The sequence below is a fragment of the Aptenodytes forsteri genome, unplaced genomic scaffold (genome assembly GCF_000699145.1).
Source record: "Aptenodytes forsteri isolate BGI_AS27 unplaced genomic scaffold, ASM69914v1 Scaffold82, whole genome shotgun sequence".
NCBI classification, from domain to species: Eukaryota; Metazoa; Chordata; class Aves; order Sphenisciformes; family Spheniscidae; genus Aptenodytes; species Aptenodytes forsteri.
Window position 1 is genome coordinate 9,493,302 of NW_008795490.1, and position 26,557 is coordinate 9,519,858.

At 38.5% G+C, this 26,557-nt stretch overlaps 1 protein-coding gene across 1 annotated transcript in view; it reads right to left on the bottom strand.

The window, feature by feature from the left end:
• Positions 1-457: 457 nt before the first annotated feature.
• Positions 458-26,557, bottom strand: part of PEX7 (peroxisomal biogenesis factor 7) — a 49,506-nt gene continuing 23,406 nt past the window's right edge. The window contains exons 8-10 of the mRNA XM_009281576.1: positions 24,867-24,922; positions 14,178-14,277; positions 458-3,085 (exon numbers count right to left, since the gene is read on the bottom strand). Of these exons, the coding sequence (XP_009279851.1) occupies positions 3,017-3,085; positions 14,178-14,277; positions 24,867-24,922 (225 nt within the window). The 3' untranslated portion in view covers positions 458-3,016. The remainder of the gene's footprint in view (positions 3,086-14,177; positions 14,278-24,866; positions 24,923-26,557) is intronic.

The following is a 26,557-nucleotide window of genomic DNA, read 5'->3' on the forward strand; positions in this document are numbered from 1 at the left end:
ATGGTCTAATGCAACCATGAGATATATAGGCAAAACGTTGTGCAGAGTTGTATCCATTCCCCATCACATGACCCTAAGCACATTCCAAACTGAGCAGTACTACTGAAAGGCTTAGTACACCCATGTCTGTGCAGCAAAATTTGAGGCCAGCACTGTACTTGGCTAGAAGTCATCACTGACACGTAGTCTGCACAAGCAGACACAAAGAATCATTTAGAATAGCCTTCCTTTATCAAAATGCAGACCTGACGGGACATACAGCTAGGCAAAGTTGCATAAAGTATGGTCTCTAAAAGCACAAAGGAAAAATGCGACTGTCGCCCAGTATTCGTACAAGACATAAACCATGATTACGATACTCTTTAGTTATAAGATACTCTCAGTGTCTTTCACTGCATTTACTTTTTGATCAATATTTCTTAATTGGGGAAGTGAATATAAGAGTGTAGCCAAAGATACTGTGTGCAATTTATTTAATAGCATTGTAGAACAGCAAATCCATTCCTTTAGAACACGATTATCAGTATGTTTCTTGAACCAAGGAGAAACCTATGGGCTCCCATAAACCAAAATCTTCCGCAGGAGCAAGTTCAAAGTAGAACACATTACATCTTTAAGACTGTTGTCATTAAAGGCCTGTTCCAGATCAGAAGTTAGTATTATGGTCATAAAATAAAAAGTATTTCTTTAAAACAATTATAGCAAACATTCCCTGAGAATTAAGAATCGGCAACCATTGCCAGATTGGTTTTTCTGTTACAGTGCAGAAATGTTACAGCACATTCTCTCCATTCAAAGATCATGCAGGAAGATAAAGGCCACAGTTTTTATTTACTATGTGCATCTTCTGGATGCGCTCATTTTTCAAGAGAATTAAATCCAGATGCAGCAACCCTCAGCACTGAAGCTAACCAGGACATGAGGGGAGAGAAGGCAGTTAAGAAAAGGTTTAATCCACACGTTGAGTGTGCGTGTTCAGAATTCCGTGGTTTTTTTCCCGTGCTAGGTTTTCTGAATTTGCCCTTCCAACTGATAGGCAGCTATGGCAGCATTCGGGAATATCCCCCTCCCTCCCTCACCCCAGAAACACGCATATAAAATATATACCCACCACCAAAATGTTCCACTCACTCAGACATGTAACTTGTAGTCTAAGCAGAAAAGGGAAATAAAGCAGAAGAGTGGAGTAACTATTACGGTTGAAATAATCAATTTTAATGCCTAAAATTAGATTTTATGGCCCATGGTATTGCTGAAAGCTGTATGCAGCACAGCTTTATCATTGCATCATTCCTCAGCACACAGCATTAAAGTGCAGTAAACATTTGGAATTTGGTGCAACACACTGTTAACAAAAATCTATACTTTTTGTCATTAATTCAGCTCGAGAAGATGGCATTCTGGGTCAGTTTGCACTGACTCAGAAAAACAGAAGACCTTATCAAGATCCAAATTCTCATGTTGAAGAGGTTTCTTTCTTTCTTGCCCTAACACCAAATCGATATATGCAGGTAGCCACGGAGAGATACGCAAGTTCCCTGGCTCTTTCTCCAAGAAAGCACAATCATTCTTTCCTTGCAACTTGCAAGTCTTTGCTCCGCTGAATTCTTTCTTTCATTTCTTCAAAGCATCCAGCAGTATCTGGCAGTGTCTGCTATTGCTTGATATATGAGTGGTGCAACCCAGAAGTGTCGTTAACAGGAGACTATGAAAACCCAACCAAAGATCTGCAAATAGTCTTTTGATGGTAAAGACTGATGATACGGGGTAACAGCAGAAATGAGAAAGTTTTAAGAAGGTAAAAAAATAAAAAAAGGCTAGCAGGAAACCAGGAGAGAAGCCTAACATGTACCAGTGAGAATGGCAGGAGTATCACAGTTGGATCCTGAAAGAGTATTCAAAGGAGACTGGAGAAGCATAAAAACTGAATGCCTCTACTTGCTGGTATTTTCATCTGAGTTTTTCTGGGGCATGTGGGCTGAGGAGTCAAAGTGGGCACGCAAAGTACTCAACCTACCTGTAACATGTTGGGCATATTCTTCTAAGTATAATAGCTTGGCCGCACTGGATCTGCTATGCTTATGCCACACAGTTAATCCGCATGTATGTAGGTTCAGCTGGTCTGGACATCAGCTCTCACTTTGGCCAGGCTGTCAGAGGTCCAGAAACACTGAATATATGACCATATTCCTCTTCTATCTCTTGGAAAAACTTTCTAAGTGAAAATAGAAGACAAGTCTAATAAAAAAGATGGTTGCCCTATCTCTAAATCTTGGAGATTGTGATCCAATTAGTGTTGTATATATTTAATTTTTTCCTAAGCATTTTCTCTACCATGAGAGTATCTTTCTGCATGACTTCATCAACTGTTTTACTCAAGGAGATCTAAGGGGAAAAAAAGTATGAAAATAATCTTTACCATCATTGTGAAGCGACCATCAAAAAGGTTAAATGAATCAGCTGGCTATAAACTATGACATTTACTGTCTATGAAGAGTATTTGTCATATTGCACAAGAAAATAATGCAACGTGAGTCACAGCAAAACATATAAATGCATCTGAGTGATACAAACTTCAGTTGACATTACAGTACTTTACAGTGAAAAGCCACTTTTTTTCCTTTCTTTTCTACAGTGAGATTATCTCAAAATACACTGCCAGTTACTTTTATTCTTTATAAGGATCAAGAAGATTCAGGCCTCTGCTCTCATCATTAGCCAGACAGACGACAAAATTGTGTTGGTGACTCTACTGTAAAGACACCAGCTCATACCTGCTACGGCCACTCTTTGGCCATTCAGTAGCTGTTGAACGTTTTGCTGGCTCAAGTATTACCTGTACAGTAAACCAAGCCCTAAAATCTCCACATGCTTAAGTGCACAACACTCTGTTCAAGCAGAGTTTTACTTAAAAAGAGACACTAAGATCAGTGACACAGGTGACACTTTAGCACAAGTCTGGTAGTGGGGGAAGAGAGAAAGGCTCCTGGTGTGTCAGATCATCTTCACTTTCTCTCTAGACAGGAACTGCAAGACAGGATGGCGTATAGATCTTGACTAGTTCGTCCCAAGCACAGTCCACCACCTACAAAGCAAACAAAATCTATTTAGATCCTTCATTAGCGTCATTTTTACAAAAAACAAAAGAAACTTAGAAGAAATTAATGCATACTGTGGAGTTAATGCTGGTTGGTACTCTGATTTACAATGCTTTAAAATTATATAATAACGCAGTTGGTTTTGTTTTTAAAACTTCGTCTTAACTTTACTGAGGTGCAAGAAAATGAACAATCTCCTATTTTTCATGCTCCCATGAGGAAAACGGGGAAACCTTTGGGTTTCAACTGATTGTTCCAAATAGGCTAAAGAACATAACTGAGAATGAAATGAAGGAAGGACACACAAAAGTCCAGACCTTGTGGTGGTGCTTCTCTTTACAGGGTCTCAGGACCCTTTTACCATGACATCTAATCACTTCATGACCAAATCTGAACAACTTTCTTATACTTGCAGGTAGGGAAAATTGTTACAGACGTTTTCCTAATGGAGAGCTGAGGAATGGAAAAACAAAGAAGTTGACCAAAATGACGCAGGAAGTTTCTTGAAGAAAGAACTTCAGTCTCACAATGATAAGCTACGAGATCACTATATTGTCTTTTGTTTAGAAGAGAGATGTCTATTTGCTGAGCATTGAGAATTGCGGGGGTGGTGGTGTTGCTTCAAGCACTACCCAGTCCCCACTAGTCTGATGAGAAGTGATGCCACTTGTGCCAATGGCATCTTATAAACACAGCGACTGACTGCAATATAACTGAAACTTTTCTGAATTGCAAGTCCCAAGCTCTATTCTAGATGCAGGTTTGAACCTAAAATCACAAAACCAGAAGGTTAACCTAATTCTATAGCATTAAAAGATTTTAATAAATAACAAGATTCCACAGAAGACGACTTTAGGTCTTTAGACCATTCTTTAGAATGCTTTAGGTTTGAAATTGGTTTGATAATTCACTTCAGAGTCTGTAACAAAGTGAAAGGGTTAACCACACTGACAATTACTCAAGTAGATGACCTATAATACGTATTCACAAGATACTGTGGGAGACAAGAACTAAGGCAAAGGGAAGAGGAAAGAAGAGAGCTAAAGATAAAAAGCTGATGAGCCCCACAAATATATGCCAGTAAATCTGGCTGAATCCATCTTGCATTATCTTTACAATGTCCTTTCCAGTTGGGATCACAAAGGATACAGTATTGGATCCTCTGCACAACAAGCTTCCTTCTGCTGCAGACTGCAATTCCTGTTCTCTTCTAGAGCCAGAATGAACAGCTGCACACCAAAAATTTGGAAATCCAACTTCAATATTTGATTTCAGACTATAATTAGCCCATTTTGTGTTTACTATGCTGCACTATTATTCATTTTTATTGCTTCCTTAGCTGGTTCTACTTAGTTATTTGAAGTGCTTTCCACATACATCTAAATGGATCAAAAAATCTCTTGACAACGTGTCTGTCTATTCATACGACATAATAGAGCTTTGTGTAATATAATGTTCTGCTGCATTGCAGTCCCCCAAATCATACCAAAAAGAAAATCTGAGTTCTCCACTAAACGCTATGTAGAAACTGGCAATCACATAAAACAGTTTTTTTTAATATTCTCCACAGCTCTGTTCAATATCTGTATGTATATAGGCAACACTTTCTACTTTCATAAAGAAACAAGAAACAGAGATAACATTTGGAAAAAATCCCATGGGAATTCCCACCTGGTATCAATGTAATTAGCATCCTTGAAGTAGCCTTTGAACAAATATAGTTACAGAACCATTTAATCTAGCAACACTAAAAATAAACAGGGGATATTAAAAGGGAGTTTGAAAAGGATCATGTGCGGTAATTTGCCCAACTCATTGACTTAATGATAGCACGTGAAAGATGAAAACATAACCAGCAAACAAAAGGAAAATAAAAGCTACAGCAAATAACAGTGCATCATGTTCTCCTGTGCCGCAGGAAGTCTATAATGGAATACTGATATCAGAAACCTTCATGGAAATACACATGCAAAGAACAGCAAACAGGTATGTATGGGAAACTGGGACACTACAGCATGGAACAGCATTACAAAATGCAATAGCATTTCCATTTCTCCATAATACTTTCTCCAAAATACAGCCAAGACTGTAAGAGAAAGGGGACAACTGTAAGCTAACAGTGCGGCAGCCAGCATTAACTGATGGACAGCTGCTACATGCCCCTTTGCCGTATCTCGTAGATTATCACTGCCTCAAATACAAATGACTAAAATGAACCCTGGGATGAAGAGAAGTGCCTGCTCATGCAGCTACTGCCATCAGTTTACAAAATGTCTTCTCCTTTCATTTCGCCTTTTTTCTTATGACCTGTCTTACACAATGGTCTTATGACCATTGTTTGCCTTTCCCCAGAAGAGGGGAACATAGGATATTGAATATAAGTGCTTTAAAAGTATTTAGAAATGTCAGTTCTCATGTAACATATGAACATTTTTAATACATACTTTAAAGCACTTTAGCCAATTTTTTTTAATAAACTAAATGCTACTTAATTTAAATATTAAAACAGCAGCAGGAATTCCATTGGGACGAGGGCTGATGCAGCAGTAAATAAATATGGCATTAAAAAAGCCACAAGTTTCTAGAGTTTATATTTTGATCAATGAGATGATAAAAAAGCCACAAGTTCCTAGAGTTTATATTTTGATCAATGAGATGATGCTACTAACAGGTGGAGAAAATCATCCTGTGGTAGGATGAAGGACAAAGGAAAATTGAAAACGGACTCACACATTATTTGCATACCTGATAAAAGTCCTCGCCATTAGGAACATGAAGGCATGGAGGTTTGTCTTTCTGTGAAAGTGTCCACTGTCTTGGGGACAAACGTTACTCTCAGATTGAAACAAATCTCACTGATTTCAGTATTTAGAGGGTGCATGATTTACAATTTTTTTTTTTGAGCTGACATGCAAACAGAGTAGAAGACAGTTTTATTTCAGTTGCAAAGAACTGTATAAATTATAATATACGATTGAATATTTGGACAACCGTATGCCATGCAATTTTCATTATCATTTAGGAATACTAAATTGCTCTTGTAACTATAGAATAAAATTCTACTATAGCAACTTTTAACTATCAGAAATTGCAGGGAAAAGGAGAATAACTAGAGCTTAATTGTAAAACAAGAATATCCTACCTTACACTGACTGGTAAATTACATCAAGAAATAATGCAAATAGAAAAAGCATTCTAAACCTGGTAGCTTGAATTATAAGTAAAGCTATACGGGACAAAGACAGTCTAACAAAATGACACATTTACTACTTGTCTCTAATGCTTTTATTTCAGCAGCAAAGTTGCAGTACTAGTGTATATGCTAGGCGTACTGTACTGCTATTACTGCAGAATAAACATCATGCCAAGTTATCTGCCAGTAGAGATTTAAGCAAGTCTATTTGAAGCACATAAAATGGGGATCACTGTATTTCCCTTCAAGTAAAGCCAAAAAGCAAGCAAACAAAAAACTGCAGTCATCACAGGAAGCTGATTGCGTGACTAGAAAATCATACTTTAACTCAAACGAAACAGCTATCCTGTATTTTATTATCCTTATCCCAGAGCGTAACAATATTTCCCACCAATTGATTTAATATTGACATCCATTCATTTATCAAAGCCATTTCCATTGACTCACTAACTGATTTACTCCTCTGACAGGCCCTCTGTTTCCTATTCATCACAATCATCTTGCTTTGCTATAGACTTAGACCTTTTCCAGCACCCGAGGGCAATCCATTCAGTCCAGTGCAATTACCTGCATGACATTCTGCCTCTTTACTGTTCAGCAGAAGCAAGAAAACAAGAGAAATCTCCCAAGTCAGTAACTAACTTTTTTTTCAATATTTGAAGGCGTAATAAACCCCCAAGCCCTAACCAAGATTAAATACATTCAAAAGAACAACTAAAAACTTTGAGTTCAGTAACCCCTTTATTGAAGGGGTTTAATCAGAAGAAAGTACAGCCCTCTCCAGATTAGTATTTCTGGAAGTATCTTGGTGCCACTCAGCTTCCAGAGTGCTCATAATAAACCATAGGATAATACACAAATGTGTCTGAAAGTGACCCATTTTTCTTCTCAGCTTTTCTCCGTCCCATCCCATCCCATTTTCAAATAAAACTAGTAAGACCTGTCTTTTTTCTGTAGAAGACACAGTGGATAAAGTATTCAGTTCTTCACTTCCATTAATGTTGTGTTTCCCTTCCTCTTTTAGTTTATCTTCTGCGTCTTTTCATACAGAATTTAATGGTCTATTTATATCATTGTTACCTATTTTTGACGGATCCTGAGCATCCTCTGTAAGCGTGTGGGATGGAGATTAAGTGAAGATAAAGCAAGCTATTAGGTTTGCTACTCATCAAATTACTGTCACAGGTGATCATTAAAACTGGTTGGTTAAGCGCATAATGGATCATGCATGAGTTTAAATGCATTCAATACCTATTTTGTACTAGAAAATCCAAACCAGTGGTGTGGCCTTTTGTTTGGTCAACAGTTGCCAGGGGGGAACTGCACATGATGCCTACCTTTACACAAGAGTGAAAGTGATGGGAGTTTGTAAATTAAAACTTTTTATTTTCAATGTGCAATAACACCAATCATTTTTTAATTTACTTTTGAAAAAAACACACACTGATTTAATTATTATTGCCAGTAAAGACAGAATAAAAGAAACTGTGGACCAGAAGGTCTTATAAAGATCTAGGTTCAAACTACAGTTATCAGAAACAGATGTTCCAAATACTGCTTAAGAAATCTGTTTCTTTAAGGAGAGAAAAGACTTAAGGGGCATTATTTTTCAGATTGCAAAGATATGTCACAAAGAACTGATCTAAAAACCAGGGAGCTGTCTCAACATTTGTTTCATTGCTCTGACACGGGCAACAGAAAGATGACTTGGTAGTTGTGCTACACATTTCTAAATGCAAGACTTCCGAGTGTGTATTTCATCAGTAAGATGTAAAGGAAATTGAGATGTGAGTTGCAGGTTAGACAGAAATCCTTGGAATCTCCACAGATTTTGTAGCAATTCCTCTGTACTCTACAGATAAGGGGAAAGACGTCTCCCCAGTCTTTCAAGAACTGTTTTTAATCGGTAAAGTCAATCACAAGTTCTGCAGAAGATACATTAGAACTGCAAAATGCCTTTCTGTGCTGATACTAACCTTGGGGACCCCAAATGCCGTCAATTTACATGCAGTGAAACTGTGTTTTCTAATGACTCTATCCAATCTTCAAACTCATCCTTCAGCTCAGAGTTAAGCTAAGTTCCTTCCTTTTGGGATATAATCACAGATAATCATAGCCAAACAATGTTTTCAGTAACAGCTGCAATATCCTGTTGTCTTCCATTGAGTTTCACTAGTACAATTCACTGGGACTTCTCAAACAGATTTATTGATCATGCAGAAAAGCAACAAAATCCACTACATTGACTAAAAGATGAGGCTTACAGAAGTAGCAAGTATTTGTAAGCCACTGGATCAAATACAATGCACAAGCAACACATTTATTGAGTAAGAAACTGCTGCCTCCCACCACTTTCCAGTACTTCAGAATCAAAAAAGTGCATTTTCCTCTCCGTACACTTGCAGCTTTTACAGAATTGCGATGCCTGACAGCAACCTTTCCAAACACCTTAGGATGAGACTTCTGCTGATAATGGCAAAGAGTGACCATTACTCATGAATGGCTAGCTTTGACTTACGCAGTGAAGGTTTAATCTTAACAGTTTGGGAAAGACATACAATAAGCACCCGTAAGAAATGTCACCTCCCTTTCCCCCCCTCCAACTCTGTAAAGGAGTTCAAATTGGTTTAACATTAGCAGCTGGTTAAATTTGCTCTTTCCACGCAAAAATCCACTCTGAAATTAAGTAAAAGAACAGATGCTGCAGGATCTTTTTATCTCAAAGGATCACTAACTGCGTAACTTTAGTAGCATCCTGGAGAAGGACCATAAGGAGAGATTAAAATGAAGTACAGATAGTGATACAATTATAGCGGTGTGATAGCCACAACAGCTGGGTGGAAGCTATCAGTTCCTTGACAATTAAGTGTCAAAGATAAGAGCAAGCGATCAAAAGAAAAAAGCAGAGAAAGTGTCTGTTTTTCTATACACTTCCACAAGAGGTAACTCCACTTTTATATGAAACAGTCAACATTTCTGGGCCTGTTGAGGATGCACAATTAATTTAAATGAACAGCAAAATACATAGGAAGACAGCCTCACTAAAGACATCTTCTGCATTTATATTTAGGTGTACTGGTTAAGCCAACTTCAGCAGCCCCTCTCCTGTCTGCTGTGTTGGCATAGCTAACGTGGCACATTGCACAAGCTGCACATAGAAAACAGGTAGCAGAACAAACCTGTACACCGAAACTTGACAGATGATTAAAAATTTCTCCATAAAGCTGGAAGAATTTAGAACTAGATTTCAATTACCTTCAGGGGATGCAGCTCAAGTGTATACAGTTTGGCTACGACCTCCCTCCAACTAGTAAGAAATTACAGCTTTTAAAATTTTAGTGATACTGATGCCATAAGAAAAGTCATGATACCATCAGTACAGCAATGTTTCATGGCATCAACAGACCGATGCTACAAAGCAGGCACCTCTGCTCAGTTCTAACTGCCTCTGGCCAGGTGGAAGGAAGGAGCAGACTGTGGTATGGCACAACATGCTGGTGATACCCCGCAGCTTTACGGAGAAGCAAGCAGAGGTTCAGGGAAGCTGGATCACAAGGACAGTGTAACACAGAGCACAAGACTACTTTCATGGGTGCTGCACTGCTATTATCACTGCCTCCGTATTATTTAGTATCATGTGTGTGTATTGCTGTATCACCTCTCACCATCTCCAAATGCAATACAGAAGAATTGTGGCCAGGCCCTTTCTTGCATCAATACATCCCAGAGCTCCAGGTGCTTTGAAGAAATAAGAGAAACCAGTTTTATATGAACTCATCTACTCTGGGGGAACATTTACACAAGGAGGTGCAGCCACACAGAGGGCTAGAGAAAACAAGTTTGCCTCCCAAACTATGTTGACACAAACAGCTATTTAGACAGCTAGCTGCCCATTTTTGGTATCATTACCATACAGACACACACAACCACAGTAAAAGAAAATCATAAGTGATCACTATTTGTGTTGTACATAAGTTATTCTAAAACCTAGACTTTAATACACATTCAGATAACAGATGGTTTTGGACTAGAGAACTGACATTTAGTTTATCCTGATTTGGTGCAGAGCAATTTTAACTTCCAAAGGGAGCACCTCAGTATTGTATATCGTTGAAGTCCTGTTCTGATTTGGCATGTCACGGACGTCTAATGTGCTCTTCACATATGAAGTGTTCTAAGCCACTACACCACTTGCCACCACTTCCATTGAAAATCACGTATCCTTGCAATTTAGGAATGTCATCGTTCATAGCGTAAAAGTACAGAGGTGAGGTATAGGCTGAGAAAGGTTTTCAGACAAAATTCAGAGCTTCAGTTTTTCTTACATTTGTGTTAAGCAAAATAGAGCTTTAGAACTATAACAGAAAGGGGTGGGTATTTTTGTCCACGATTTAAAGAAATTCATGGTACATACATGTTTTCTATTCTTTATATACTTATTGAAATAATACCAGAATCAAGACAAGAAGAAGTGAATGTTCACAGTATCTGTACTTTTTATCTGCGTTATTGATGGATTAATTTAAAATTAATTCATGACTGCCATATCCCATTCAACCTACAACAGAAGAACAAAGCTGCTTTTAAATAAAGCTGCACAAATAATACCAAAAGAAGTTACGGTCATGCTTACATGCTGCAGGTAAGCACAGCAAAATCCCAGTAAGAGCTAGGCTTAAAGGAGTATTGTATTTTAATTCATCAGAACATTCACAGATCACATACAGGGAAAGTAAATATCAGGAGAGAAATAAGAAATCCGATGAGCTACAGAGTACAATTCCAATATATGGTCTAGCATTATCAGCCCCTAGTGAGGAATAGTATATAGCTGATTACCATTTTCATATTCTCTACATACATCCCATGCCTATCCAGCGTATATATACAGAAAGGAGCAAGCTTTAATTGTTTTTCTTATCCCAAAACTTTGGAAAGAACTATCATGTCTGGTTTAAAAAACTGCACACTCTTAATACTGCTAAGGTAAATGGATTTGTTCAGTTCTTAATACTGTACACCATTACAAATTCAAAAGATTTTTGGTGCTTAGGGTCTTGTCACTGTTCTTGTGCGTGCCAAAGCTACTTTGGCTGAAAGCTGGAGCTGGGAGCATTTCCTCCTAGACAACCTGCCTTGCAGGCTCTCACATCAGCACTTGCAGTTTAACAGAGAAATACCCTGAATATCATGAGGATCATTTCTGTTAATGCTTTGCACTGTAAAATGCACATTTTTCTATGCACCCGAAAGTTTGTTAGTTGTCTGAAATTGCTGTGAACCTGACACCAACATTATGGCGAAAAAAAACCCCAAACCAAACAACAGTTGATTTTATTAAAATGCAAAGCTTTCAACAAATACTTTACGTAGAGGCAGATACCTCAAAATATATATCAGAATCTTAATTAAGCACAAAGGAGTTTTCTGTGTCATCTAGCTAATACTTACCTTCACAACCTGGGACCCATTCCTCAGAACCCGATTTCTCTCCCACATGTTGCCTCCCCTTAGCAGGATACTGTACAAGAACCAGCTTGCCTGCATGTACCTACTCCCTGTCTGTGGATTCTGTTCAAAGCTCAATCAGTTCTGCACAAATGTCTTCTAATTCCTAGATCAGATATTTAATCACAGTATCTATTTTGAACACTTTTTCAAAAGTACAGACTGGTTTTTCCTTGACATGTAAAAGATACTTCAAAAATGCTGAAGTACATTGGGCAAAGGCAAAGAAAATATCATCTGGCTAGACAACAAAAATATCATTAAGAACGAAAGCAAAGGTTGATGACCAGAATGGTACTTAATTTGACTATAAATGAATAGCTTGTCCATTATGAATAAATTACCCTGCATGGAGGACACAAAACAGTTCAAATCTCAAGTTGTAACTCCTTGTTACAGGGAAAGGCTGCAAGTGCTTATACTGGAAACAACTATTCAGTAAGCGTTCATTCTTTATCTTGTAGTTACACTTTAATTCTATCACAGGTTTTTAAACTTCTTTTAAAAACCAGAATGTTTACATTTTGCATTGCTGTGATATCCAACCCTCACAATACATTAAATCAACTCAACAGAAAAAAACAGAGGAATATTAAAGCTGTTGCAGATGCCAAACTTCTGTCTGGAAGGCACACTGGCAGGCAGCTTATATGGATACGTACCCCAGATTTACAGATTTTGTGCATTAAGTCCAACATCGGACTTGTAGGATTTCTGTGTGGAAAAAAAAATACCTGGATGCACCGATGTCCTAATGTAGATGGCTATGCACACCACCACTTTCCTTTTTCCAACATACAAGTGCACGTGCAGCTGTTTGCTTTCAATTCATTATCTATCATCAATGAGCATTTACTTGGCCTTGTTCCAAAAAGGCTATTCTATACATTACAGTTACAAAAGAAAGAACATCCACATAGCAGCAACTCCAAGTTTGACAGATAAATCATACAAAAAGTAGTCATATCTAGCCAGACAGAAACCCCATGCACTGAGACCCATTCTGTAACACACAGGGCTCTCTGCAACAGGCTTATAATCAAGATGTAATCACATCCTCAATACAAAACGAAGAAAAATCTTCTCACCTCATTCAGATCCATGGCAAAACCCACACCAATTTCATGGAAAGCTAAACTGGGCTCAGAGCATGCAGTGATTTAGCACTGTAAGGCCCTAATGCACTACGCTCTGCTTGCTGCTCCCTCTGGACCCAATTCAGCCAGAATCATACCTATGCACTCACTTGGGATGAAGTTATAATTCCCAGCAACTGGCCTTTAAGCTATTCTTGCCCTGCCCCGATGAAAAACAACCTGAAACTTGAGAAATTTTTTTCAGCCTTCCAAATTCCCCTATGTGGTTCACAGCATGGCCTTGTGAACAGTTACTGCAGCACCTCTGAGGCAACAGAATTAAGGGAACAAGCAACCAGGCAGGAACAAGCTAGCATTTGGCTAGAATGGTATTTTGCCAAACTGACACCTTTCTCCTGTGTCCTTTTATCAGTAGCAGAAATTACGATGGGTTTGGTTTTTTGCTTTGTCCAATCAGAATTTCAACGCAGATGTTACAAGTCATTTTTATCAGGGGTAAAAAATTAATTTCACTGTGAATTAGAAAGGAACCTGGATGCAAATGATAAATGTGGCACATTAAATAGTGCATTAGTTACAGTTAACTCAGTGACAGTGATTTCTGTGTGAAAGCTATAGGCTTTCTCGTTTTAAAGCAAATAATTAGCTTTAGTTTTTCTGCCTTTCTTGCCTGAAAAAACAGTTCATACTACAAACAACAATCCTCTGTTCACAAAACAGAAACAATTGTAGCAACAGAAGCAGAGGAGAATCCCACCACAACCAGTACGTAAATAAGTGCCCCGATAAAATAGGTTCCACTCATTCACGTCAATAGTTGAGGGTTTTAAAATTCTAACTACATATTAAGCCTCTTCTAGTGCTACAAATATTATGACAAACCAGGTCTAGGTATCATGTGTGACACTACCAATGTTTAACTTGACATTCTAAGTAGATGGAAGAAAGCTCTGTATCTCAGCTTGGCATTCTAGGCCCTTCTCTATTACTCTTCCTTCTGAAACAAAACTATCTTATTTTCCCTGAGCTCACCATGGCTTTCAGCTATCTGATTTTGCAATCCTGTCTGTCCTGCCCTCCTCTCCTACCCAACGCAAGTAACTGCTTTACAAACAAAAATGGACCTGAAGTGAGGTTTATTTAATAAGCATTCAGACAGACTCACTTCCAGAAGCTTTCTGCAATCTGGTGGCTGTTATTCAGGATCTGAGTCCTGCAGTCCAGCCATGACCACAGTGGCTGTAACAGGCAAAGGAAAAGTAAATTCATCCCAGCCCTTACCTGACCACGGTTGTGAAGACTTAAATCCAGTCCACATGTAAATTCAGTATGATGCTCAACTGTTTCCAGCAAAGGGTTAGGCTTGGAAAAGTCCCAGAATCTATAGAGGGAAGGAGGGAGGAAGAGAGGGGAAAAAAAAAATTAAACAAACTACAATTAAAGTAATTGAAAGGCCATTTCAAAAATATAATGCAAGATATTGACAAATCTGTTGCTGCCAGGGTATTTAAAAAAGCAAACTCATCCACTTAGGAAACACAACAAATCATATTCCTGCAAAGCCATCTGCTGATTTGCATAAATTAAACCCCACTGGGCAAAACCATCTTTGTCTCCTGATGCAGAAATGGAGATCAAAGTTGGCACCAAAGAGCAGCCGTTGGGACATTATTAAAACAGAACAAAACGTAGGCTAGAATACTCTTGTTGTATTTCTTGATGGCTGGGGAATTTTATCCCTGAAAGACATTAGCACAATTTATGATTTTTCTCAGTTTTTGGTATTGTTCACTATGGAGTCTTTATTTACTGAAAATTACACATTCATTCAGAGATATTGGTCATTCCCAGTCTCAAATTTGAGATTGTGTTCCTGTAAAACAGAATTTAATATTATAATTTAATAATAAATTTGTACTACAAAGATCAGTTGCATTACACAGTTAATTCCACTAATTCATCTTTCAAAAAGCAATTTTTCTTTCCAGCTTTGCTTGATAGAAATGCTTAGAAAATAGATTTCTGAAGTGCTCTACTTCTCCCAGCTACTGCCCCGTTAGATGCAATGTCCATCAATGCAGTTAACAGCACGGGTAAGAGAGGTATAAGAGAAAGTACAGGTACAAGAAATCTCAGTCGCGAAAAATGGATTCAGGAATAGAACTTTCAGATAACACCACACTGACGAGACACCATATGATGGCACAAAATAAAGATTTGTTTTTCTTTTTTGTGTTGTATATACTGCTTAGAAAAGTCCATAGGCTGCAAAGCACAGCACATTTTGCGGGCTGGCAGCTGTAATCAAATTTTCTACAGGTCGAATTTTCTCACAGTGGACAATCATATGCTTTACTTCTTCTGTAACAACCACAGAGGTGTCTCTGCCTTGCTCCTATTGGGGAAAGTGACAATACTTAATAAGAACAGTTCATTATCAGATCAACTACACTGAAAGCGCTGTATGTTCAAACCAATTCAGGTAAAATAGCAAACACTGGAACCAGCAGGGTCAGTTTGTTTAACGTGTAGATGTTATTTCCTTCATAAACAAGCAGAGTGGTAATAGCACAATGGCTATGCCATAGCAACAACCCTCTTAACTTTTTCCTAGTACCTGATATCTAAGATAAACAACTTATTTTGCAGGAGAGAGGAGCAAAAGAGCATCTCAGCATTTTCATCCTCCCACATTTGTTCATAAGAAGGTAAGGAAACAAATCTTGTTGTTTCTAATAGTGGTAGCCTTCCTTACCACATCAGCTCTCTACTAACCCTTGAAAGACAGATGCTCTAAGATTAAAGGAGACAACTTCAGATCTACATGAACAAAAACTTAGAAAAGACTTTCTGATCAATTTTAAAAATAGTAGGACAATTTGGTGTTTGTTGTATGGAGTCATGTTTGCAAAAAGTCAGAAGCAGTATAGAGTTTAAGAGTACTGCAACTTAGTTCAAGTTCCACAGACTGTCTGGGACCTTTGTTTTTTTGATATAAAAATAATTACTAGTGAAAATCCAAAAAAATGTACAGTCTCAGGACTGAGAACCATTGATGACAAGTTAATGATGGCTCTCATAACAACTTTGGAGTCCAAAAGTGAAAAACACTATCTATAGTGTTATAGCCCAGCTTCCAAAACTAGCATGGTGACAACAATATTTTGCTCAGAGTGAACTTCCATTGCGTTCTGAAGACTTAAAGCACAATGCAGGTTTTCTAAGACAAACACTGTAGGTAAACACTACCCCAGCAGGATAGCTGTACAGCAAAATGAAGATGCATTCACAGCACAAATAGGTGTGCTTGCATTACTTTAATGGTAGGTGTATCTACGCAGTTGGCAGCATGAGCTTCAACAGTGGGCCAGACAACCACATAGGCTTTTAGGGTCCATTACAGGTTTGTACAACCTATACAATCAGAGGTGTGCCACTTAGATGGAACTGCCATTTTTACCCATATTATGTACATCAAAACTAGCACTCACAACTGCAGTCACATCTGCACTGACTGTAGACACCCTACAACCTATATGAGTGCATTTTCTTCAACTGTTTTTCACTGGAACTGTTGAAAGTATACCTTTTCCCTCATTTCTTGATAGTTTATTTGTTTTACATGTACTTCACATGCAATTCATAAGCTGCACATACATTGCAAGGGAACTGCTTATTCTAAACAAGCCATTATGTGAAGAGAAAAAGCCTGTCATCCTATGGATTTTGTACTTTGTACCACCCATAGCAGTATCAGAGATCTATCTTGCTACATACATCTCCTGTGCTCCCCTACCAAAACACTTTTACTAACCCCCAATATAGTTTCTCCTACCTATCTCCTACCATGTCCTCCTCCCCACTCTACCCTTATCTCCTGCCCCTGCACCTTCACCACTGGCTGGGAAAAAAAGGCAGCAAGTATCATTCCAGGTTCCACTGTCTGTACAAGGTAGTACAACGCATGTGTTGTGGCAGCCTGTCGCTGCACGCTGAGGAGCTAGCAGATCAGCAAGCAGATTAGACAGGTGGTGAATTCATGCTACATCTTTTGCCTTCCTTAAGGTAATACTTTGGATTTCCCACTCTTGTATGCTCATGAGTTTCCATTAAATTTGTACAAGCTTAGTAAATTTAAACTACAACTTTCCTGTCAAATCTAATTAAGTTTTCAATAGGTTCAAAACGAAATGATTCAGGGAAAATGCACAGATGGAAGCACAAAGAACACAACTCCTCAAGTCCATTTCCTTCTGGGAAACAAATATTTATGATAAATATTTATGCATGAAAGCTTTACTACTGCTCTTAGGTTTCAAATAGAAGATGTCTTCATACATGGTATTTTTAGGTGGGTGTGAATCAGCTATTTAGAGGCTGCTTTCCATAAAAGCCCACTCAACAATTAATACCACCATGCACATGCAACCGTATCAGGCAGAAGACACAGTAGCATATGGACGTATATAACCAAGACGTTTTCAAGAGCAACCCAGAACTCATTGTTAGTTTACTACATCTGTATCACAGAATTCGTTCTCCTGCTCCCACTCTCTAATCCCTGTGCAAAGATAGCTACCTGTAAAAGTTCTTCCTGCAAACTAGACAAACTTCTGTCTTAGCAGAACTTAGTGTCAAGCTACTTTTGGATACAGGCCAATCAGGGCAATGTTGTTACTTCAGGCATTAACTGGGGACATCTAACTATTTCCACAATAATATCCTTAAGAGATTATTTCATTACATTTCCAGTAAAGCATCAACATTATGAAGCATCTCAGGTATAGAAGAAAGCCTTTATTCAAAGTATTATCTTCCATAAGCATCAAAGAAAAGAGGAAGAATTGCTTGAGAGCCAAATCAAATGGAAGAGGATCCAAAAAAGTAATTCTGAAATAGGTTTTACTTTTGAGTTTGCTCCAGTAGCACAGTTCTTCCCTAAGGACTCGACTTACATGCTTTATTTCGAAGTAATTCTTGCTGAAATGTTAATTTCTTAGTTTACTTCCTATATACCGTGGGAAAACAAAGTACACCACTTACATATTTATGACCCTACTCTAATAGAGCTGCATATGCACCACTGTTTTTTCTCATTACACGTGAGTTGATGTCCTGACAATGAAATCCCATACATTTTTCTATAACATAAAATGGCAGATTGCAAGTTATGTTTGTTTCAATTCTTCTGCCACAATATAACAGAATAACTTTTAAGAACTAGTTACTAGCCTTCATAATATCCCTTCTGCTTTTGAAGATCTTCAAATTTGCAAAACTTACCAGTAACTTTAATACTTTCCTCCAAACAATGATTTGAGAATAACTCTCATCATCATCATGTGCTTAAAGCCAACCTGAGAATGTATTTGTATCATCATTCTATTGAGGTATCAATCAAAGATCCTAAACCAGAAACAGAGTGCCCCGGAAAACAGGGCATGCTTACAAAATGAAGATACTTCTTGTCACTAAAAAGTTCGATCTGATTTAAGAAATGCAAGTGAGAAACCCCATTTAGGCAAGTACATGCCTTCTCTAGTACTTTTAGCTTAAACCAATACAAGTTGCAGACCAAGATGCAGCATCACGTGCTATTCTAACCTTGAAGGATGAAGCCATGAGCCTATATGGGCTGCTTGGCGTACAAGAGTAGCAACTTCATTGCTGCTGATACTCAGTAATTTAAGTGTAGTTATGAGAGTGAAGTTATCCAACCTACTCTTTGTTCCCCGATTTCTCCCCAAAACACGAATTAACTAAAAGGGCATGCAAACCCCCAACTTAAGAACATTTATGGTCTCATCAGAGCTTCAAGATATTCCCCATCCTTTAGTATCATAATTCTAGACTGGAGCTTCAGTCACTTTGACACATGCCCCACTCTTCATCAAGCGCTGGGAAAGGTCAGTTGGCTAAAAATGGCTAAGTCAGATGCCAGAGAAATACAGAAGTGGTTGTCACTGACATACAGATAATACTGTAGGTATGTGTGGTCTCTCTCAATACTTCTGCTTCCTCATCTGTCCACAAAAAACTCCTAACTTTGCCTTACAGACAGACAGGATACATTTTGTAGAGAAAGATTTAAATGTATTTTTATGACAAACAGAAATAATAGATAGCTTCACAACCAAAAAGTAAAAAGGGGTTATTCAGAAAAAGAGAGATGCACTTTCCATATAATTTTCCATATATATTTCCAAAAAAATATTCAGATGCTGCCATAGTTAAATATTCATGTATAAATACTTGAAGGTTTTAATTACAAATATTTAACACTTATACAGACCTGTTTATTAAGAGAAATGAAAAAAAACCCAAACATCCCTTTGCTGTATTCTTCAACAACATTATAGTGCTATTCATTGTACCAGAAAAGTTGTTTTCATAGGTAAAAGATATTAATCTATTTATGAGGTTGAATCATTTGATGAGTAGCTCCTGCAGCCAACACTTTCCTAGTTTTAAGAGGAATTCCATCTCATAATATTTATTTCAAAGAAAACTAGCATGCGCAGGCAGGAAAATGCCAGTGAACTGAAAAAATACAAGAATGTAGGCATTCATTTATATGTCAAAATATTTACCATGAAATTGTAATTCTTGTTTTAATCCAAAAAGGAAACATGTAAGAGAACAGATATGCTTTACACCGGTGTATGAGTGATTTTGACTAACTCTATAGTCGCAACAAACAGTTAAATCATAATTGAAAAGTACAATCAGTTTTGAATTTTGTTAGTTTCATCAGGTGTAATGCCCAAAGCTCTGACTACCACTAGCAACTCTACTATGAAGGAGACTTTTTATAATGATGCAGGAGCTATCATCAACTGAGACATTCAAATTAGCAGGTTCTTCTACTGCAGAGTTTTCTGTTTCACACTGGAAACCACCAGTGACCAGCATTTTGATCAGCAGGAAGACATTTTCCATTTGGGGAAAAAAAAAAAAAAAGAAAAAAAGGGAGCAAATGAGCAAACACCCACCTTTCCACCTTGAAGAGAAAGAAAAAAAAAACGAAACAAAGAAGATAACAAGGATAATTAACTGAAGTGAAAAACAGTTTCTTTTATGAGCAGCGTGATTCCAGAAGTTCTCAAGATTTCTTTGTGATCCAAGTTACTGAACTTGTACATAGCGATGGAGAGCTAGAGATAGTGGTTTACCTTAAAGCGTCTTGCAGAGATCATGTCCAGTACAGTACAACTTTCAACAAAAATCACCTTTTTGCCTCAGAGGCAAGCTTCTGCGAAAATATTTCAAGATCTGGCCTGATACCAGCTTAATGAAGTTCTATAATTTATCAGATCTTCTGTTTAGATTTTGGTGAGCGCTGTCTGTGCCTAATGCACCAAGATTTTTTTTTATCCTGAAGAGAGTCCAAAAATATAAAACAATGATTCCAGTAAGAGATGATGTTCTTTCAAACTGAATTTTGATAGAGATAAGGTTTAAGAACATGCATGCAGACCTAAATAAGTCCTAGAAATGTTACAGTACTTTGTGCATTTCCTGGCATTTTAATGATTCATTTGTGTTCAAACTGCTCTTTAATTAACCTACATTTTTCCTGAAGTCTTCCAAAGAGTAAGGAAATGGTATAGAAAAAATTTGTCTCAACGAGGCATTTACTAGACAGGGGTTAAATCCAAATCATTATACCCAAGTTTGTAAAAACCCAAATTCAAATCTACACCCTTTTTTTCTTAGCCCCCAGTATTAAGCTGGCATGTGAACTAGTTTTCTTTTCAGTAGCTTGACTATAGTGCACATGTGCAATCATTATACTATTTGCAAAGGATGAAGCTAAGCGTTGTTAACTTTGCTTTCAACCTACTATTTTTTTGCTTTTAGATAGCCAGTTGTGATTATGTGCCAAACTAGCCGTTCTACCTGAAACAAACAAAAACCCTGCCTCTTACATAGCAGTTTGGTAATCTTAGATAAGATTTGTGTTTGTTTGGTTAAACTATAAAGCTTCAGTAGCATTTAAGATTACAGAGCTTAAACAGTAAGCTATGCTGTATCCAGTTATCTACTAAATGCTTACAGACAATTCTGAGCTTCAAACAGAAATGTTAAAGAAAATAACAGTACCATAGCTAAGCTGCTATTAAAATAACACTGCTTGTATCAATGAATCTGTTTTTAAAGGACTGCCATACCATACTGTTCTATGAATTACTATCAAATGTGGCTAAAAAGTCACAGGCCTTGAGTAGATTCAGCAAGATCCAAAATTAATACCATGTACTGGAATCCCTTCTTCTCTTCCACCTTTTATATATTTATCAAGTATTTTCGTTCTTAGACTGAAATGTATGTATATAGTCATGTCCACATGTACACACGTGTATGGTACATCCAGTCAAACTCTGAACATTTCTAAGTGAACTCTACTTCTTACTGTAAGATACATTCCTTCCTGTAAATGACAGTACAGGATATGCGGTAGAGGAACAACATAGTCATCATATTTTATTCTTGAAGAGATGTTCCCGAAGTGTTATGGTAACAAGTTTCCTCCATTATACAGAATATTTCGCTTGTGCCACCTTTTCCAAAGACTTTTACCTAGCCTTCTCTGTTGTTTGTTCACTCATACCAAACCCAGCAACTAAGTTTTAGAAAACTGCTAAAAATCTGTATTTCATCTCTTCAACCCTGCCCTCTGTCCCTAGTCACAACAAGTAATTGTTTGGACAGAAAAATAATGCCTAGAGTGGCATTTTGTGAAAAGGTCCCCAAGCTCTGCATTTACAGACACCCTGGTGTATGAGCTAGGAGCTCTCCTCATCTTTACTGACAGTTTCCACATATGAAAATGTCAGAGCTGAAATTGCACTAGATTTCGGTACTGCATGAAGCACGTTAGTGCCAAACCTGAAGGACATATAGTTGGTGTCAAAAATGGGAAGAGCAAGACGACACAATCAAGTCACTTCAATGCATCAGCATGCTGATTATTAGTCTTATTGCTCAGACAAGGGCACTGGAAGGAACCAATTACCACTTTTTATTTTAGACCTCGAAGCCTTTTGAGAAATGATACGCTGCAAACCAGCTGGCACTGCATCAGTAAAGGATGTTAAGTAAGATCCCATAAATAACCTTCCACAGACCACTGTGCAGTATTCTATGAAAAGTGCATTTTAAACATAAATAAAATTAAGCACTTTATATAAGACAGAATGCTGGTACAGCAGTTTAGAAAGTTATATACATATGGACATCACAGCACTTACACTGTCAGGCTCCTGGCATGAACCACACGACAGTCGGTATCACTGGCAAGGCACTACCCCTTATTACAGTAAGCAAAAGAATAGCAATTAACATAAACTTAGGAAAGGTTCTCAAACACTGAAGTCCTTTACTGTAATAATGACATGCCTACGGGAGGCAGGAGTATTATATAAGCTCGCCATCCAGTTCTAATCTATAAGAGAAAGGCATAATTTTTGAAAGGAACAAGCCCACGTAGGGACTGAAAATTTAAGAGAGTGACTGGACTGCTAAACTCACAGATTTACCATTATCACCACCTCGACTTCCTAGCCTCTCTTTCCTGAGGAGCCTTTATGCATTGCAGCACTCCAGTCTTGTGAGCAGTCCCACCATCTCTCTATAATCCCCAGGAGGCCACAGCTCTGCTGCCGCACATGGACTTCTAATCCCCCATTTGTCTCCTCTGATGTATACAGGTGTCAGGCTGCTTTCACAGGGAAAGTGCAAAAGCCTCTGGTATTAGACTATTCCCCACACTCTTCTCTGATCCTCATGCTTTCAGTTCTCTTCAGGTTATGGTCACTCTGCCCTGATATCTGTAGTTTAAAACACTCCTCACTGGGTTAGCAAGCCAGTTGGCAAAAATGCTCTTGCCCTACTTTGCAGATGGATCTTATGCCTGCCTAGCAGTACCCAATCACTTAAAAAGAGGACCCTGTGGTTGTAAAAGACAAAGCCCTGCTTGTGACACCAACTATGCAGCCAAGTGTTGACTTGCTGGAGAGCTCTTTTCCTACCTGAATGTTTCTCCTTCACCGTCAGGATCAAGGAAAACACCACCTGGGCCCCCAATGCCATGTAGCCACTCTTGATATATTCATGGTCACCTCTTTCAATAACATGAGAACCCATACAGGTAAGTGGGAAAAGGCAGTGTTCTCAATCTGGACAAACCCTAGCAGTCTCTCCACAGCCTCCTGGACCTCAACCCAAGGGAGGCAACAAAACCTTTCAAGACACCAAGTTGGGTTGGCAGACAGATACTTCAAGAGGGAATGCAACAGGAGGCAGTGTCCAGTGATGATGCCCATTTTTCTTTTGATGCAGACACTTGATTTAGGCTCAGCTGACTCTGACACCACCCCAGACTGAGCTTGTTCTTGCTCACCCATTTCCGGGGCACTAAAACTGTTCTCTAGCTCCAACTTGTGTTGCCAGAAGTCACAAGTTTCCAGCCTTCCCTACCATGGGAATCTTTATCCTTATCCTCTACTGCTTGAAGCATAGTCTCTAACTGTCCCTCCTTCCTTGCACTGTGGGATTTGGGCTCTCACCTCTGAAGGATATCTGTGAAGACCCTGTCAATCTCGCGTTCACTATCCTTGATGGTACGCAGTCTGCTCATCTCCTCCTGCAGCTCCTTCACCTCAGTACCTCAAAGAAAACACATCTCCCACAGGTGAGGCCACCATCACGCCCAGCCCCAGGAAGAGGCACCAGGCACTCCCTGCAGCCTAAGACCTGGAAGGCAACATCCTCTCTAGTGCTATCGAGGTTGAAGACTCATATGTGCCAAGGACAACTGCTCCAGCAACCGTCTCCCTGTGGAACGTCACCATTGTCACTGTACAATGTCTCAAGCAGTCCCACACCACCTATAGCAGAGCTTCGAAGCCCCTTTGCACCCCTGCATGTTTCTGTTAGCTCTGTTCTGGGAGCTGCAACCAAAAGCTTGGATGAAAACAGAGTATTCCAGCTATACCACTCTTCCAGTAAGATTTGTGAAAATATACAAAATTCCTAAAATGCTTAACACACTAACTTCATGATGCAACTTCGTATTATGTTATGGTACAAGACTATATAGATTTATGATTTAGAAACATGTACAGGCACTGCGAGTTAGCAAGGTTTCCCCTAGGAAACAGAACCTTTCTGTGTGTGGTGTCAGACCAGATAGGACACAACCAGAAGTGACATTAATTGGGATGATTTGGGCGAGTGGGATAACTTTGCAGTCTCTTGTGGAGGCAAGAGGGCTTCTCCCATTTGTAAATGTACTGCCTACTATATTCAGTCCATGTTATAAAATTAAAATGTAGATCAAAGAATGTGATTGAAATATTCAGGAATGTACTTCATAGTGTATTGACTTATGACACTGTGTATCTTAGAGAAGTCCTAATACGAAGTCAAACTTCTTCAAGACTTTTAATCAGATTTAAATCAGCTGTACTATAAAATCCTCAGCAGTATCAGATATACTGGGCAGCCAGTGGAACTTGCAGAAGTACTGTCTGAAGAACTTCAGCATACACACTATGGAACAATACTAAAAGCTTCCTCAGATACTGGTAGGACAAAAACTTTGTTCATAAAAAGCTTAAATAAAAATACATCACAGAAACATATGAAGTCACCCACCTACATTCATTCAAGAGGTTATTACCTTCGTAGCAGACACTATCACAGCCAGACGCAACTACATTCAGCAGAATGATGTGGAAAGGATTACAGAAAGCATGTCAGAGCAGATCTTATTCAGAACAGTGACTGAGCTAGCCTTTAAGTGAAGAACCCACGCATTTTCAACATAACTTATGAAGAGAAAACATCCAATGGCAACATTAGCCCCACCTTCAGTATGTCCACTCTAGAACTGTTTTCTATTGCAAGCCACATTAAAAAAGATTATCTTTCCATTTTTATCCAATTGAAAAAAAAAACATACTGTACCTCACAGTAAAATCATAGGAGCAAGAGGCCAATAAGGTTGCATGGAATGGTGAAAACTGCAAGAAAACAAAACAGAACAACTTTTAAAGTAAAAACATTCTGAACGTATACAGACTTAATGTAAGTACAAAGTTACTGAAGTTTAACTATTTAAACTGCCTTGGTAGGTACCACATCATGCTGCAACAAGACAGACTACATAAACAAATTTCCCCGTGATGCTTCTAATTACAAGGAATGCTTTATGGGATCCTGGTTTGATTTGATTTCATTACAGCAGTGCCAAACAACCCTGCTGTAAAGTTAAGAAGTTTTAGGACAGTCATATAAACAGTCATTAAATTCTGCTTTTGGCTGACAAGCTGAGTATCATGTCATTATATAAAGCGAGTTTCAGAAAAGCTATGTGACCAGTTTATTATTTTCAGAGAGAGAAAACTTGTGCCATACAGCAGGGAACGTAAAATATATTACTGTCATCAATTCCATGTTCTAAAATTTTGAAATTATTTACAGAAATGGGAAAATTGGAGATAAGTTGAAAAACTGAAGGCAGTATAACATCACTTCATAATTCCCCCCTCTCCTCCAGGGCATTTTACGGGGGACATTCTTCTAGGGACTCTTGCAGACAGGTCTAAGAACTACAGCAGTAAGGATGCAGTTAGGCGAAAATTGTTCACCTCGGCTCCAGCTTTTCAGCAACCCTCAGTTTCCAACTATTTTAAGGTCTGTATTTCTCAATAGGAAATACAAGTCACTGACATAACTTCAGTTTGAAATACAAGTCCCCCACATCATGGTTCATAGGTAAGATTCTTCCTGCAAGACTTCCAACATTATTCACAGCTACTACAAAGTCAAAAGTTAAGCCTGGGCTATTGCCACAACTGCCCAAGTTGCCAAGGGAGCAGTGTATTTTGTTGCCTGCCGAACTCTGCTGACAGAGTTCTCTTTACTACAGCAGAATTGAGGGATGGGCATACTTGAACTTTAACCTCCCCAGATTTCCTACAATTTTTCGGGGGGGGGGGGAAGTCACAACAAAACACCTTTTTCTTCTGCACCTCAGGAATATGAATAATGAAGGGGAAGAAGTCTGATGGGCAACAAAAACCAATGGCACATTTCCCACGTGCACCCTTTGCATCTTTGTCCACACAGTTTAAGATAAAGCAAAAACACCCAGAGATAAAGCAAACACCTTGTCAAAGCTGAAAAGCTTTGTCATTAACCTTCAGTATCCTAGAAACTTACCTAAGCAAACTCTTATCAAAATACTTAGCAGAGTGCTACACACAAAAGTTGAAAGAATTTACATAATGTCTTTCTGCTACAAAGAGAATATTTTAAAATTCTGTTCCACTTAACTGTAAGATACTACAATTTTATCATCTGAACAGTTGTATATAGACAGAAGACACCAACGTATCATCCAGTCTGATGTCCAATATTTCACAGATCATTCAGGATGAGGAAAAGGCTGAGGTACTCAACGCCTTCTTTGCCTCAGTCTTTAACAGGCAAACCAGTTATCCTCAGGGTACTCGGCCCCCCGAGCTGGAAGACAGGGACAGCGAGCAGGATGAACACCCCATAATCCAAGAGGAAGCAGTCAATGACCTACTACGCCACCTGGATGCTCACAAGTCTATGGGGCCAGATGGGATCCACCCAAGAGTGCTGAGGGA